The sequence below is a fragment of the Lampetra planeri genome, chromosome 1, assembly GCF_965212315.1.
Source record: "Lampetra planeri chromosome 1, kcLamPlan1.2.h2, whole genome shotgun sequence".
NCBI lineage: Eukaryota > Metazoa > Chordata > Hyperoartia > Petromyzontiformes > Petromyzontidae > Lampetra > Lampetra planeri.
In genome coordinates, this window is record NC_136107.1 from 15,389,733 (window position 1) to 15,406,891 (window position 17,159).

Here is a 17,159-nt window from a genome sequence, read left to right on the forward strand (position 1 = left end):
ATGCAGTTTGTGTAAGTGTGCAATTTACTTGGGTTATGTGTGACTGTGTGATTATGTGAAGGGAGTGGTGGTGGCGGGATTTGCACTTTGGACTGAAATGCTAATGACCCAAGTTCGAATCCCAGCCATTTATAACATCAGTGTCAAGTGATGTTTCTAGTTCTACTCTAGGTCAACTTAGCCTTCAATTTGTGAATACTGTCATTGGAGAAATAAAAGACTTCCATATGTGGTGCTCTGGCCACATATCCTCATGTGTTGTGATAACCTTAATGTCTACTAAAACACATTTTGCAACAATATCTAATGATAGTTTTGTCTATACTATTTGGTTCTTTCGGTAAAGTCACGTAGGTATAAAAACAAAACAATAAATAAGTATAACCCGTAAAAACAAAGTTTTTCACTATAAATCCTTTATATGCGTGACGGCTAGAGTCCTCTCGTCCTCTGGCTTGAGATGGCTGCCACCTATGGGTCAGATGATTGCATGGCAGGATTAAGCAATTGGTAATTAAATATAATATTTTTGTCCTAAAAAGTGTAAAATTTTAGAAATGTTTTTTTCATGAACATTAATTGTCACGCACAACGAGTCTGTGTGGAAAATGTCAGCTCGATTGGATCACGGGAAGTGGGTTAAAAAACGACTGAAAGATTTGCACGGTCCTAAGCAAGCAAGCGAACTTAATATAAAGGATTTAATAACATATCACGACGTTTCGATCACAACACAAGCGGCCGTCTTCAGGCAGAAAAAAGATAATCCAGCAGTGGAACTACTGAACCAGCGAGAGAGCTGTTACAACAATCCAGCACTCAATATGGAGTACTTCCCCCCCTCACTAATAATCACGCGCAAGTGACATCACTCCACATCGAACAGCCCCCCTCATTAATAATCATGAGCAGGTGACGTCCTCCTAATGGACCTCCCGCCATTATTATTACCTACTATAATGAGCCAAGAATGTCTGTGCGCAACGCTCGTGACGTCACTCCACGTCGACCAGCCCCCCTCATTAATAATCATGAACAGGTTACGTCCTCCACATGGAGCACCCTCCCCCTTATTAATAATCATGAGTAGGTGACGTCACTCCACATCGAACAGCCCCCCTCATTAATAAGCATTATAAGGTGACGTCCTCCAAATGGACACCCCCCCCATTTATTATAATTAACGGCTGACGTCACTCCACATGGGGGGCCGAGGCGCCTCCTCCTCTCCTCCTCTCCTCCTCGGGGTCAACTTACAACCCTCACTACAAAGGCAGAACCCTCAGGTCACGCGATCTCCGTAACACTATTGAGACATCAAAGTAAAATGGACGTCATGTTGAACAAGGGATTATAAACTTAAAATGAAATAAGTATGTGTCACCGCGGCCTTACAAATTGCACACGCCATTAATGCAATGAATATCACGTCGCGGTCTGCTTTTTCGCTTGCAAGTTTCAGATTTACTGCAATACACCCGTCCTTGGACGGGCAAAAGGCTAGTTTAAATATATTACAAATTACATACAGATATTTTCCAACCTTTTAAGTGGCCATAATTGTATCATAATTTGTTTGTAGATAATCCAATTATTATCTTACCTATATAATTCATTTTTTGTCTGTCCGTCCGTCCGTCCGTCCGTCTGCGTACGCTCCCTACCGGGGGATTTAGCTCTCGGACCGTGGGGTTCGGCGAGATTAAATTTTGCAGGTGGGCACGCCCCCGGCCCCGCGGTAAACTTAGGCATTTCCGATGTTTCGTCTCTAAACTTTAAATCGGGCCGATTATCGATTTAGTGCGATTTATCTTTAGTTATTTATTTAACGCTTTATTTATTTATTTACGCTTGCCGGCCGGCGCGGACCACGGCGGTTGCCCCTGGCAACGGATAGCAACGCGTTCGCTGCGGGGTGGACGCCATTTTGAATTACCATTAAAAATATGTGCACGCATTAACACGCGACTCTGAGGTAAATTCATCAAAGTTTCACGTCCTCTTCACTCCCCACCCCAATGTGTGCAATTACTATTATAGGGTCGGTAGATAATAAAATTATAGCGATTAGACAGTATTATTGTAGCGCGGGGGGGGGGGGGGGTTAACGGCCCCAGTACCCAGCCTCAGCCGGGTGGGCAATCTAGGCGAGGCCGGAGGCTCTGCATGGTACTAGGCCTCGACACGCAAGTCTATCAGGCGTCGACTTTGTGGTATAAACTCGATATACCCAGCGTTGCCCGGGGGAAAAATACATTTAAAATCTTCTGAAAACTTTAAAACATAACATCCCAATGAAAATACAACTGTGTAATTAAAACTCTAAACCCGACCGCGCCAAGAATCGATTCTCTGAATCACGAAAAAGAAATCGACGGTTGTAGATTCATTTAGAATCGCCTTATTTCCGTTTAATATAAGTTGGTTATAGAGTTGATATAAACTGCTACGAATGGGAAATATCCGGCGTTGACCGGGGCTAAAATATAATTAAAAACTCCTGAAAACTTTAAAACATAACATACGAATGAAAATATAACTCTGTAATTAAAAATGGAAACCTCCTATGCGCCAGGAATCGATTCTTTGAATCGCGCAAAGGAATCATCGAAGGTTGTAGATTCCTTTAGGATCGCCCTTAACATGTGGTGAGGGAGAGAGTGGTGAGGGGGAGAGTGGTGAGGGGGAGAGTGGTGAGGGGGAGAGTGGTGGTGCTGTGGGTGAGTGGTGGGGAGAGTGGTGAGGGGGAGAGTGGTGAGGGGGGGAGTGGTGAGGGGGAGAGTGGTGAGGGGGAGAGTGGTGAGGGGGAGAGTGGTGAGGGGGAGAGTGGTGAGGGGGAGAGTGGTGAGGGGGAGAGTGGTGAGGGGGAGAGTGGTGAGGGGGAGAGTGGTGAGGGGGAGAGTGGTGAGGGGGAGAGTGGTGAGGGGGAGAGTGGTGAGGGGGAGAGTGGTGAGGGGGAGAGTGGTGAGGGGGAGGGTGAGTGGTGATGGTGAGGGTGAGTGGGGAGGGTGAGTGGCGGTTGTTAGTGGTGATTAGCAGAGGTGTGGACTCGAGTCATGTGACTTGGACTCGAGTCAGACTCGAGTCATGAATTTGATGACTTGCGACTCGACTTGGACTTGCATAACAATGACTTTGTCCCACCTATGAGATGTGGACTCGAGTCATGTGACTTGGACTCGAGTCAGACTCGAGTCATGAATTTGATGACTTGCGACTCGACTTGGACTTGCATAACAATGACTTTGTCCCACCTCTGGTGATTAGTGAGGGGAGAGTGGTGAGGGGGAGAGTGGTGAGGGGGAGAGTGGTGAGGGTGAGTGTTGAGCGTGAGTGGTGAGGGTGAGTGGTGATTGTTGAGGGTGTGATTGGTGAGGATGAGTGGTGAGTAGTGAGGGTGAGTGGTGAGGGTGAGTGGTGAGGGTGAGTGGCGGTTGTGAGTGGTGATTAGTGAGGGGTGAGTGGTGAGGGTGAGCGTGAGTGGTTAGGATGAGTGGTGAGGGTGAGCAGTGAGGGTGAGCAATGAGGGTGAGTGGTGATTGGTGAGGGTGTGATTGGTGAGGATGAGTGGTGAGTGGTCAGGGTGAGTGGTGAGTGTGAGTGGTGAGCGGTGAGGGTGAGTGTTGAGGGTGAGTGGTGAGTGGTTAGGGTGAGTAGTGAGCGTGAGTGGTGAGCGTGAGTGGTGAGTGGTGAGCGTGACTGGTGAGGGAGAGTGGTGAGGGAGAGTGGTGAGGGAGAGTGGTGAGGGAGAGTAGTGAGTGGTGAGGGTGAGTGGTAAGTGGTGAGGGTGAGTGGTGATTGGTGAGGGTGAGTGGTGAGGGTGAGTGGGGAGGGTGAGTGGCGGTTGTTAGTGGTGATTAGTGAGGGGTGAGTGGTGAGGTTGAGTGGTGAGCAGTGCGGGTGAGTGGTGATTGGTGAGGGTGTGATTGGTGAGGATGAGTGGTGAGGGTGAGTAGTGAGGGTGAGTGGTTGTTGTGAGGGTGAGTGGTTGTTGTGAGGGTGCGTGGTGAGGGTGAGTGGTAAGAGTGAGCAGTGAGGGTGAGTGGTGATTGGTGAGGATGTGATTGGTGAGGATGAGTGGTGAGTGGTCAGGGTGAGTGGTGAGCGGTGAGGGTGAGTGTTGAGGGTGAGCGGTGAGGGTGAGTGTTGAGGGTGAGTGGTGAGTAGTGAGGGTGAGTGGTGAGCATGACTGGTGAGTGGTGAGGGTGAGTGGTGAGGGAGAGTGGTGAGGGAAAGTGGTGAGGGTGAATGGTGAGGGTGAGTGGTGACGGTGAATGGTGAGGGTGAGTGGTGAGGGTGAGTGGTGATTGGTGAGGGTGAGTGGTGAGGGTGAGCGTGAGTGGTGAGGGTGAGGTTGAGTGGTGAGCGGTGAGGGTGAGCAGTGAGGGTGAGTGGTGATTGGTGAGGGTGCGATTGGTGAGGATGAGTAGTGAGGGTGAGTGGTTGTTGTGAGGGTGAGTGGTGAGGATGAGTAGTGAGGGTGAGTGGTTGTTGTGAGGGTGAGTGGTGAGGGTTAGTGGTGAGCATGAGTGGTGAGGGTGAGTGTTGAGCGTGAGTGGTGAGGGTGAGTGGTGATTGTTGAGGGTGTGATTGGTGAGGATGAGTGGTGAGTGGTCAGGGTGAGTGGTGAGGGTGAGTGGTGAGAGGTGAGGGTGAGTGTTGAGGGTGAGTGGTGAGTAGTGAGGGTGAGTGGTGAGCGTGACTGGTGAGTGGTGACGGAGAGTGGTGAGGGAGAATGGTGAGGGAGAGTGGTGAGGGAGAGTGGTGAGGGTGAATGGTGAGGGTGAGTGGTGAGTGGTGAGGGTGAGTGGCAAGTGGTGAGGGTGAGTGGTGATTGGTGAGGGTGAGTGGTGAGGGAGAGTGGTGAGGGAGAGTGGTGAGGGAGAGTGGTGAGGGAGAGTGGTGAGGGTGAGTAGTGAGTGGTGAGGGTGAGTGGTAAGTGGTGAGGGTGAGTGGTGATTGGTGAGGGTGAGTGGTGAGGGTGAGTGGTGGTTGTTAGTGGTGATTAGTGAGGGGTGAGTGGTGAGGGTGAGCGTGAGTGGTGAGGTTGAGTGGTGAGCAGTGAGGGTGAGTGGTGATTGGTGAGGGTGTGATTGGTGAGGATGAGTGGTGAGGGTGAGTAGTGAGGGTGAGTGGTTGTTGTGAGGGTGAGTGGTTGTTGTGAGGGTGCGTGGTGAGGGTGAGTGGTAAGAGTGAGTGGTGAGAGTGAGTGACGGTTGTGAGAGGTGATTAGTGAGTGGTGTGGGTGAGTGGTGAGGGTTAGTGGTGAGGGTGAGTGGCGGTTGTGAGTGGTGATTAGTGAGGGGTGAGTGGTGAGGGTGAGCGTGAGTGGTGAGGGTGAGTGGTGAGGGTGAGCGGTGAGGGTGAGCAGTGAGGGTGAGTGGTGATTGGTGAGGATGTGATTGGTGAGGATGAGTGGTGAGTGGTCAGGGTGAGTGGTGAGCGGTGAGGGTGAGTGTTGAGGGTGAGTGGTGAGCGGTGAGGGTGAGTGTTGAGGGTGAGTGGTGAGTAGTGAGGGTGAGTGGTGAGCGTGACTGGTGAGTGGTGAGGGTGAGTGGTGAGGGAGAGTGGTGAGGGAAAGTGGTGAGGGTGAATGGTGAGGTTGAGTGGTGAGGGTGAATGGTGAGGGTGAGTGGTGAGGGTGAGTGGTGATTGGTGAGGGTGAGTGGTGAGGGTGAGTGAGGAGGGTGAGTGGCAGTTGTGAGTGGTGATTAGTGAGAGGTGAGTGGTGAGGGTGAGCGTGAGTGGTGAGGGTGAGGTTGAGTGGTGAGCGGTGAGGGTGAGCAGTGAGGGTGAGTGGTGATTGGTGAGGGTGCGATTGGTGAGGATGAGTAGTGAGGGTGAGTGGTTGTTGTGAGGGTGAGTGGTGAGGGTGAGTGGTAAGAGTGAGTGGTGAGGGTGAGTGACGGTTGTGAGAGGTGATTAGTGAGTGGTGAGGGTGAGTGGTGAGGGTTAGTGGTGAGCATGAGTGGTGAGGGTGAGTGTTGAGCGTGAGTGGTGAGGGTGAGTGGTGATTGTTGAGGGTGTGATTGGTGAGGATGAGTGGTGAGTGGTCAGGGTGAGTGGTGAGGATGAGTGGTGAGTAGTGAGGGTGAGTGGTGAGCGTGACTGGTGAGTGGTGAGGGAGAGTGGTGAGGGTGAATGGTGAGGGTGAGTGGTGAGGGTGAGTGGCAAGTGGTGAGGGTGAGTGGTGATTGGTGAGGGTGTGATTGGTGAGGATTAGTGGTGAGTGGTGAGGGTGAGTAGTGAGGGTGAGTGCTGAGCGGTGAGGGTGAGTGGTTGTTGTGAGGGTGAGTGGTGAGTGGTGAGAGTGAGTGGTGAGGGTGAGTTGTGAGGGTGAGTGGTGATTGTTGAGGGTGTGATTGGTGAGGATGAGTGGTGAGTAGTGAGGGTGAGTGGTGACGGTGAGTGGTGAGGGTGAGTGTTGAGGGTGAGTGGTGACTGGTGAGGGTGAGTGGCGGTTATGAGTGGTGATTAGTGAGGGGTGAGTGGTGAGGGTGAGCGTAAGTGGTGAGAGTGAACAGTGCGGGTGAGTGGTGATTGGTGAGGGTGTGATTGGTGAGGATGAGTGGTGAGTGGTCAGGGTGAGTGGTGAGGGTGAGTGGTTGTTGTGAGGGTGAGTGTTGAGGATGAGTGGTGAGGGTGAGTGGCGGTTGTGAGTGGTGATGGGTGAGTGGTGAGCGGTGAGGGGTGAGTGGTGAGGGTGAGTGGTGAGGGTGAGTGCTGAGTGGTGAGGGTGAGTGGTGAGAGAGTGGTTAGTTTTGAGGGTGAGTGGTGAGGTTGAGTGGTGAGGGTTAGTGGAGAGTGGTGAGTGGTGATTGGTCAGTGGTGATTGGTGAGGATGAATGGTGAGTAGTGAGGGTGAAGTTGAGTGCTGAGGGTGAGTGGTGGTTGTGACGGTGAGTGGTGAGGGAGAGTGGTGAGTGAGTGGTGAGGGTTAGTGGTGAGGGTTAGTGGTGAGAGTGAGTGGTGAGGGTGAGTGGTGAGGGTGAGGGTGAGTGGTGAGGGAGATTGGTGAGGGAGTTTGGTGAGTGGTGAGTTGTGAGGGTGAATGGTGAATAGTGAGTGGGAGTGGTGAGTGGTGAGGATGAGTGGTAAGGGTGAGTTGTGAGTGGTGAATGGTGAGGGTGAATGATGAGTACAGTCAATATGCACTGCTGTTATCATACCAGGTACCACCACCACAATATGTACTCCTCTCATCATAGCAGATACCACCACAGCAGTATGCACTGCTGTAATCATAGCAGGTTCCACCACAATATGCACTGCTGTCATCATAACAGGTACCAACACAGCAGTATGCACTGCTGTAGTGATAGCAGGTACGACCTCAGTCGGTATACACTGCTGTAGCGATAGTAGATACTGCTATCGAGTTGGTAGATACCGCTATAGTAAATACTGAAACAGTCAGTATATACCGCTACAGTCAGTCAATACTGCTACAGTCAGTATATACTACTATACAGTCAGTACATACTACCACGGTGAGTAGCTACTAGAGTCAGTAGATACTATTATAGAGTGAGTACATACTGCTATAGATTTTGTAGTTACTACTATAGTCAGTGGATACAACTATAGAGTCAGCAGATACTATACAGTTAGTCGTTACGAGTATATAGTCGGTAGATACTACTGTAGGCCCAGTAAATACTACTATGGTCAGTAGTTATTACAGTCACTAAATACTACTACACAGGCAGTAGCTACTACTGGCTCAGTAGATACTACGGTACAGTCAGTAGATACTACTACAGAGTCAATAGATACCACTTCCTCTGTTGTATGTAAGGTGTTGTTAGTATATATACCTACGAGGGGTAAATATATTTTTTGAGGGGGGGGGGGAGACCGCAATTTTCGGAAACCTTTTGACATCAACTATTTACCCCACACTTTCTACAACTTTTTGGACTTGTCAAAGCCTCTTATATATTTGTTGGTGGAGAAATGTACAAACAGCCCACCGGGCTTTGACAATACCTTAGTATCGGTGTATATATATGTAAGGTTTTTAAGAAAGATATTTTTCACCCGGGCAAAGCCGGGTACTTCCGCTAGTGCATTTATAAACTTCTAGGCTATCCTAAAACACACTTACAAGTATCTTAAAAAGATGTGAAATTTTTAATATTTAAATTATTTTTGGTCAGAACCCAAATTCCTTCAACGGTATATTTTTTTATACCAGTAATTTTTTAAGTTTATGAAGGTGACGCACCTTTCTTCCAAAGGACAGTTCTCATCTAAAACTGAAAGTTGAGCCTCACCAAGAATCTACCTTTCATTAATATGTCTGCAGTGCAGGTAAACGCCTCAGTGCCATCTCTGTTTTGTCACACAGTTACCAAATTACACTTGTATATATTCTTGGTGTGATAAGGTGCAGTTAAAATGTGTCAGAACCCTCTTAATGTATTTCCAGTTAGAATTAGCCATTTCAAATGAGCTACTCTTTATAAAAATGGATCCAGTAGACCAATAGTAAGGTGCAAATGAACATTACCACCTGGATTTTTTTTTGTGTGTGTGTACATTTGTAATGGTTAGTGAGTCAGTCAACCCATGGCACTTGGGTCTATCTCGTGACCTCCTTTAAGCGAGCTTTCCACACTTCATGTGGCCTCAAATTGCACCTGACCTGGCACAGGCACTGTGGTGATGCCACCGCCACTTATTGGTGAATAGCGGCTGTTGTTTTAATGGTTAATGCACTGCACTACAAACTCAGCAGTTGAGTTCAATTCCCACCCACAACCGATAACAGCGTATATATGAACTTATTCTGGACCTCCTCTAGGTTTACTTAGCCTTAAATTACTACTTAGTGCGGTGTTTAAACATCAGCATGGGGGAGACAAAGGTCAACAGGCATGGTACTGGCCACCAACCCCCTCATGTGCTGTGTCGGCCTTAATAGGTACTCACTAACAGCACTTGCTCCAACAGTCTGTTCAGGCTACATGGCATGTCTTTGCTTTTTGTCTTGGTATGTATTTATAGAAGTCCTATATGGAAGAATATTCCTGACAATCTAATGGTCACATGGTCCCCGACTTACTGCTCATTTCTCCTACCTCCCCTTGTCCATTCAGGTGCCCATTGAGCCAAGCCCCCATGAGCCGGAGAGCCTGCCTCGTGCCATGTCGCCGGGACTGCACTCTCTCACCGTTCAGTGACTGGACGCCGTGCCCCGACCCTTGCCGCCAGACTGGTCAGATATGCAGGCGTACATGCCATTTTGTCTATGTGTGCGTGAGTAGGGATTTGTAGTGCAGCGGTGAGTTCAGTGGGTAGCACATTACGAACACAATGCCCTGAGTTTGATTTCCACTCACTACCAACACCAGTGACAATTATATGAACTGAGCGTCCCCTAGATCGCCTGAGCCTTAAATTAGTATCTGGTGCCATGTGCAAACATCACCACTGGGGATATAAAGGCGGTCGGGCATGGTGCTGGTCACCCACCCCTTCCTATGCCTCGACTGCCTTCGTTGTGAGAACATGTCCCAAAACTCCTGTTAAGGCTATACGGGGGATCTTTGTATTTTGTGTTTGTGTTGGGGGAGCGGTTGTGTCATGGTTAATGCACTGCACTATGAACCAGGTGACCTAAGTTTGATTCCCAGCCACGGCTAACATTAGTGGTGGTAGTCGTTTCCACTAAATAACAAGAATAGCCTTTTTTTTTTATTCGGTAAAAAATGCACGTGAATACAAGATGGCTCCGGAGCCACAGGATTTCAACACCTGCCCTAGGTCAACCTAGCCTTAAATAAGTATCTGATGTGGTGTGTAAATATCTGCACTCAAGAGTTAAAAATGGCCACACACCGTTCTGGCCACACCACCCGCTGGTGTGCAATGCCGACCATTAAAGGTGTCCGCTAAGAGTACTTGCACAAACATTCTTTGTAGGCCCTCAGGGGATCATTGTCTTCGATTTGGTACATTTGGTATATTGGTCCGTTACCCCAGTTTGTTAAATCATGAAGCTCAAGTCTCTTCTTTGACCTCCAACGATCAGGACTTTATCTCATTTTGTTGCCTCAAAATGCAAAGAGCTTGGCACCGGCTCTTTAGTAATATCACTCTCACTTAGTGGTGAATGGTGCCCTTTTTTAGTTTGAAGGCAAAATTGGACACTTTTATCCAAAGTACATGTACAGTCCTTTATTAAGCCACTTGTGAATGACCTCCCATGCCATTCGATCGTGGGGGTTATTTGAACATTCATCACCACGCTGGTCAGTGCTGGTTGTAGAAAACGGGGAGCATAGACACAGGAGTGTAGAAGTAAAGTACAACAATGGATTTTTCTCACTGTCCTCTGGTGCCCCCCAAACAGCCTATTTGTAACATAGTGGTGGAATATTTGTGTGTTTGTCGTTGAGAAATGGTGTAGTTCTGAGCACACTGATGTCATCCAGATAACGCAGCTTCGATTCCTGAAATTGGTGCACAACACCAAGGGCAACTAATATATGAACCTAGGACTTTGTCTTCACAAGGTCAACTCAGCATAAAATAAGTAATATACCTGGTGTGATGAGTGAATGTAACCAGAAAGGAGGCAAAGACAGTTGGTAATGAGTGGTGTTGGATAAACTGCCTCATGTGCTCTGCTGACCATAACAATGGACATATGATAAGGGTCTTCCACATGCCTCAACTGTCTATAGTTAAAAGGGGGGACTTAGTTTGTTCGAAGGACCCATCATAAAAGTGGTTTCTCCTATCAGAAAAACCTTTAAAAATTATGTCCAAATTGTCATCTATCATGGTTACCAAACACATCTCTAAAATATACAATTATACAAGAAACTAAAGTTTCACACAGTGACCCTTCATAAGTTGACATTATTTCGGTAAAGTAACGTAGATTATTTTTTTTTTTAATCACGACGTTTCGGAGGCAACACAAGCTTCTGTCATCAGGTGGAACAGCCACAGCAAAATTACTGTAGTGAATAGAGAGAGCTATTTGTGACAAGCGATTATATAGGGTAAGAGGGGGGGGGGGAGCCAGGGAGGAGGGATGCAGGGTGGGGCGTGCGGAGTCGGGGGGGGTTAAGCTGAGATAAGCTGATTGATAGCGTCCTTTTAGGACGGAGGGGGGGGCCCAGTGTGTGGACTTGGGGGCGGAAGTTAAGCCAATTAATAGATAAGCTGAGTTAAGCTGATTAATAACATCCTGTTGGAATGGGGGGGGGGAGCGTGTGTGGGCTTGGGGGTGGAAGTTAAGCCTATTAATAGATAAGCTGAGTTAAGCTGATTAGTAACATCCTTTTGGAATGCAGGGGGGGGGGTGGACTTGGGGGCAGAAGTTAAGCCTATTAATAGATAAGCTGAGTTAAGCTGATTAGTAACATCCTTTTGGAATGCAGGGGGGGGGCGTGTGTGGGCTTGGGGGCGGAAGTTAAGCCGATTAATGGTTAAGCTGAGTTAAGCTGATTAGTAACATCCTTTTGGGATGCAGGGGGGGCGGTGTGTGGAGGAGTCGGGGGCGGAAGTTAAGCTGATACAGGTAGGAACAATGTTCCACACTGCCCACCAGGGATTTTTTGTCTGTCTGACTGTCTGTCGTGCATAAATATATATAATATAAACAGTTATTTGATTGGTGGAGACCTACTGCCGGGTACGGAGAGGGGAGGGGCCTAAGGGAAGGGGGTCAGGGGAGGGGCCTAAGGATATGGGGGGGTGGTCAGGGGAGGGGCCTAAGGGAGGGAGGGGGCAGCGGAGGGGCCTGAAGGAGGGGGGTAAGGGGAGGTGCCTAAGCAAGGGGGAGGGGCCGATAGTTAAGGGGCTGGCTACCTGGCTGGCTGCCTGGCTACCTCAAGTCAAGTTATCTTTTATACAGGTAGGAACAACAGGTTCCACACTGCCCACCAGGGATTATTTGTCTGTCTGTCGTGCATATTTGTTTGTCGTGCACGAATGCGCTGTCCAACCAAGTTCTGCCTGCCCACTCCGAAGGAACGTGTTTTCTTTGTTGTGCATCAGAATGCAGCCCACCCATGCACCCCCCCCCCCACCGACTGCCGAGCAGGGCCACGATTAGTTGAGGATGTCAGGGAGGGTGGGGGGAAGGTAAACACGCCCAATCATCCAACTTCCCCCCCAAACGCCGAGCGGGGCCGCCATTGGTAGAGGTGGGGTGGAAACACGCCCACTCATGCAATCCCCTCCCCACCAAACACCGAGCAACGCCGCGATTGGTTGACGATGTCGGGGAGGGTGGGGGGGAAGGGTAAACATGCCCACTCATCCAACTGCCCCCCCTGAACGCCGCGCTGAGTGTGTGTGAGTCTGAGAGTGAGTGTGTGTGAGTCTAAGAGTGAGTGTATGTGTGTGTGAGTCTGAGAGTGAGTGTGTGTGTGAGTCGGTAGAGTTTGAGCGTGTGTGTGTGAGTCTGAGAGTGTGTGTGAGTCTTAAAGTGTGAGAGTGTGAGTCTGAGAGTGTGAGAGTGAGTGTGTGTGTGAGTCTGAGAGTGTGAGATTGAGTGTATGTGTGTGTGAGAGTGAGTGTGTGTGTGAGTCTGAGTGTGAGAGTGAGTGTATGTGTGTGTGAGTCTGAGAGTGTGAGGGTGAGTGTGTGTGAGTCTGAGAGTGTGAGGGTGAGTGTGTGTGAGTCTGAGAGTGTGAGATGAGTGTGTGTGTGTGAGTCTGAGAGTGTGAGGTTGAGTGTATGTGTGTGTGAGAGTGAGTGTGTGTGTGAGTCTGAGAGTGTGAGAGTGTGTGTGTGTGAGTCTGAGAGTATGAGAGTGAGTGTGTATGAGTCTGAGTGTGAAAGTGAATGTATGTGTGTCTGAGTCTGAGAGTGTGAAGGTGAGTGTGTGTGTGAGTCTGAGAGTGTGAGATTGAGTGTGTGTGTGTGAGTCTGAGAGTGAGATTGAGTGTATGTGTGTGTGAGAGTGAGTGTGTGTGTGAGTCTGAGAGTGTAAGAGTGAGTGTGTGTGAGGCTGAGAGTGTGAGAGTGAGTGTGTGTGTGTGAGTCTGAGAGTGTGAGAGTGAGTGTGTGTGTGTGAGTCTGAGAGTGTGAGAGTGAGTGTGTGTGTGTGAGTCTGACAGTGTGAGGGTGAGTGTGTGTGTGTGAGTCTGAGAGTGTGAGAGTGAGTGTGTGTGTGTGAGTCTGAGAGTGTGAGGGTGAGTGTGTGTGTGAGTCTGTGAGGGTGAGTGTGTGTGTGAGTCTGAGAGTGTGAGTGTGTGTGTGAGTCTGAGAGTGTGAGGGTGAGTGTGTGTGTGTGTGAGTCTGAGAGTGTGAGAGTGAGTGTGTGTGCGAGTCTGAGAGTGAGTGTGTGTGTGAGTCTGAGAGTGTGAGATGGAGTGTGTGTGTGTGTGTGAGTCTGATAGTGTGAGGGTGTGTGAGTCTGAGAGTGTGAGAGTGAGTGTGTGTGAGTCTGAGAGTGTGAGAGTGAGTGTGTGTGTGAGTCTGAGAGTGTGAGAGTGAGTGGGTGTGTGTGAGTCTGAGAGTGTGAGAGTGAGTGTATGTGTGTGAGTCTGAGAGTGTGAGATTGAGTGTATGTGTGTGTATGTGTGTGTGAGTGTGTGTGTGAGTCTGATAGTGTGAGTGAGTGTGTGTGAGTCTGAGAGTGTGAGGGTGAGTGTGTGTGTGTGAGTCTGAGATTGTGAGGGTGAGTGTGTGTGTGAGTCTGAGAGTGTGAGTGTGTTAGTCTGAGAGTGTGAGAGTGAGTGTGTTAGTCTGAGAGTGTGAGAGTGAGTGTGTTTGTGAGGCTGAGAGTGTGAGAGTGAGTGTGTGTGTGAGTCTGAGAGTGTGAGAGTGAGTGTGTGTGTGAGTCTGAGAGTGTGAGAGTGAGTGTATGTGTGAGTCTGAGAGTGTGAGATGGAGTGTGTGTGTGTGAGTCTGAGAGTGTGTGAGTCTGAGAGTGTGAGAGTGAGTGTGTGTGTGTGTGAGTGAGAGTGTGAGCGTGAGTGTGTGTGTGAGTCTGAGAGTGAGTGTATGTGTGTGAGTCTGAGAGTGTGAGTGTGTGTATGTGAGTCTGAGAGTGTGAGAGTGTGAGAGTGAGTGTATGTGTGTGAGTCTGAGAGTGAGTGTGTGTGTGAGTCTGAGAGTGTGAGAGTGAGTGTGTGTGAGTCTGAGAGTGGGAGGGTGAGTGTGTGTGTGTGAGTCTGAGATTGTGAGTGTGAGTGTGTGAGTCTGACAGTGTAAGGGTGAGTGTGTGTGTTTGAGTCTGAGAGTGTGAGAGTGAGTGTGTGGGTCTGCGAGTGTGAGGGTGAGTGTGTGTGAGTCTGAGAGTGTGAGAGTGTGTGTGTGTGAGTCTGAGAGTGAGTGTGTGTGTGTGTTAGTCTGAGAGTGTGAGAGTGAGTGTGTGTATGAGTCTGAGAGTGTGAGGGTGAGTATGTGTGCGAGTCTGAAAGTGTGAGAGTGAGTGTGTGTGTATGAGTCTGACAGTGTGAGGGTGAGTGTGTCAGTCTGAGAGTGTGAGTGTGTGTGTGTGAGTCTGAGAGTGTGAGAGTGAGTGTGTGGGTATGTGAGTCTGATAATTTGAGAGTGAGTGTGTCAGTCTGAGAGTGTGAGAGTAAGTGTGTGTGTGAGTCTGAGAGTGTGAGAGTGAGTGTGTGTGTGAGTCTGAGAGTGTGAATGTGTGTGTGTGAGTCTGAGAGTGTGAGATTGAGTGTGTGTGAGAGTGAGTGTGTGTGTGTGTGAATCTGAGTGTGAGTGTCAGTGTATGTGTGTGTGAGTCTGAGAGTGTGAGGGTGAGTGTGTGTGTGAGTCGGAGTGTGAGTGGGTGTGTGTGAGTCTGAGAGTGTGAGAGTGACTGTATGTGTGTGAGTCTGAGAGTGTGAGATTGAGTGTATGTGTGTGTGAGAGTGAGTGTGTGTGTGAGTCTGAGAGTGTGAGAGTGAGTGTGTGTGAGTCTGAGAGTGTGAGGGTGAGTGTGTGTGTGCGAGTCTGAGATTGTAAGGTCGGTGTGTGTGTGAGTCTGAGAGTGTGAGTGTGTGAGTCTGACAGTGTGAGGGTGAGTGTGTGTGTTTGAGTCTGAGAGTGTGAGAGTGAGTGTGTGAGTCTGAGAGTGTGAGGGTGAGTGTGTGTGAGTCTGAGAGTGTGAGAGTGAGTGTGTGTGTGTGAGTCTGAGAGTGTGAGAGTGAGTGTGTGTGTGTGAGTCTGAGAGTGTGAGGGTGAGTGTGTGAGTCTGAGAGTGTGTGAGTCTGAGAGTGAGTGTGTGTGTGTGAGTCTGAGAGTGTGAGAGTGAGTGTGTGTTTGAGTCTGAGAGTGTGAGAGTGAGTGTGTGAGTCTGAGAGTGTGTGAGTCTGAGAGTGTGAGAGTGAGTGTGTGTGTGTGTGAGTCTGAGAGTGTGAGAGTGAGTGTGTGTGTTTGAGTCTGAGAGTGTGAGAGTGAGTGTGTGAGTCTGAGAGTGTGTGAGTCTGAGAGTGTGAGAGTGAGTGTGTGTGTGAGTCTGAGAGTGTGAGAGTGAGTGTGTGTGTTTGAGTCTGAGAGTGTGAGAGTGAGTGTTTGAGTCTGAGAGTGTGTGAGTCTGAGAGTGTGAGAGTGAGTGTGTGTGTGAGTCTGAGAGTGTGAGAGTGAGTGTGTGTGTGAGTCTGAGAGTGTGAGGGTGAGTGAGTGTGCGAGTCTGAAAGTGTGAGTGAGTGTGTGTGTATGAGTCTGACAGTGTGAGGGTGAGTGTGTGTGAGTCTGAGAGTGTGAGAGTGTGTGTGTGAGTCTGAGAGTGTGAGAGTGAGTGTGTGTGTGAGTCTGAGAGTGTGAGAGTGAGTGTGTGTGTGAGTCTGAGAGTGTGAGAGTGAGTGTGTGGGTCTGAGAGTGTGAGTGTGTGTGAGTCTGAGAGTGTGAGAGTGTGTGTGTGTGAGTCTGAGAGTGTGAGTGTGAGTGTGTGTGTGTGTTAGTCTGAGAGTGTGAGGGTGAGTATGTGTGCGAGTCTGAAAGTGTGAGAGTGAGTGTGTGTGTGTGTGTGTATGAGTCTGACAGTGTGAGGGTGAGTGTGAATCAGTCTGAGAGTGTGAGTGTGTGTGTGTGAGTCTGAGAGTGTGAGAGTGAGTGTGTGTGTATGTGAGTTTGATAGTTTGAGAGTGAGTGTGTCAGTCTGAGAGTGTGAGAGTAAGTGTGTGTGTGAGTCTGAGAGTGTGAGAGTGAGTGTGTGTGTGAGTCTGAGAGTGTGAATGTGTGTGTGTGAGTCTGAGAGTGTGAGATTGAGTGTGTGTGAGAGTGAGTGTGTGTGTGTGTGTGAATCTGAGTGTGAGTGTCAGTGTATGTGTGTGTGAGTCTGAGAGTGTGAGGGTGAGTGTGTGTGTGAGTCGGAGAGTGAGTGGGTGTGTGTGAGTCTGAGAGTGTGAGAGTGACTGTATGTGTGTGAGTCTGAGAGTGTGAGATTGAGTGTATGTGTGTGTGAGAGTGAGTGTGTGTGTGAGTCTGAGAGTGTGAGAGTGAGTGTGTGTGAGTCTGAAAGTGTGAGGGTGAGTGTGTGTGTGCGAGTCTGAGATTGTAAGGTCGGTGTGTGTGTGAGTCTGAGAGTGTGAGTGTGTGAGTCTGACAGTGTGAGGGTGAGTGTGTGTGTTTGAGTCTGAGAGTGTGAGAGTGAGTGTGTGAGTCTGAGAGTGTGAGGGTGAGTGTGTGTGAGTCTGAGAGTGTGAGAGTGAGTGTGTGTGTGTGAGTCTGAGAGTGTGAGAGTGAGTGTGTGTGTGAGTCTGAGAGTGTGAGGGTGAGTGTGTGAGTCTGAGAGTGTGTGAGTCTGAGAGTGTGAGAGTGAGTGTGTGTGTGTGAGTCTGAGAGTGTGAGAGTGAGTGTGTGTGTTTGAGTCTGAGAGTGTGAGAGTGAGTGTGTGAGTCTGAGAGTGTGTGAGTCTGAGAGTGTGAGAGTGAGTGTGTGTGTGTGAGTCTGAGAGTGTGAGAGTGAGTGTGTGTGTTTGAGTCTGAGAGTGTGAGAGTGAGTGTGTGAGTCTGAGAGTGTGTGAGTCTGAGAGTGTGAGAGTGAGTGTGTGTGTGAGTCTGAGAGTGTGAGAGTGAGTGTGTGTGTGTGTGAGTCTGAGAGTGTGAGAGTGAGTGTGTGTGTGAGTCTGAGAGTGTGAGAGTGAGTGTGTGTGTGAGTCTGAGAGTGTGAGGGTGAGTGAGTGTGCGAGTCTGAAAGTGTGAGTGAGTGTGTGTGTGAGTCTGAGAGTGTGAGAGTGAGTGTAT

General features: G+C 49.2%; 1 protein-coding gene across 1 annotated transcript in view; it reads left to right on the top strand.

The window, feature by feature from the left end:
• Positions 1–17,159, top strand: part of LOC144723406 (thrombospondin type-1 domain-containing protein 7A-like) — a 198,605-nt gene that overhangs the window by 64,841 nt on the left and 116,605 nt on the right. The window contains exon 4 of the mRNA XM_078602178.1: positions 9,102–9,220. Within this exon, the coding sequence (XP_078458304.1) occupies positions 9,102–9,220 (119 nt within the window). The remainder of the gene's footprint in view (positions 1–9,101; positions 9,221–17,159) is intronic.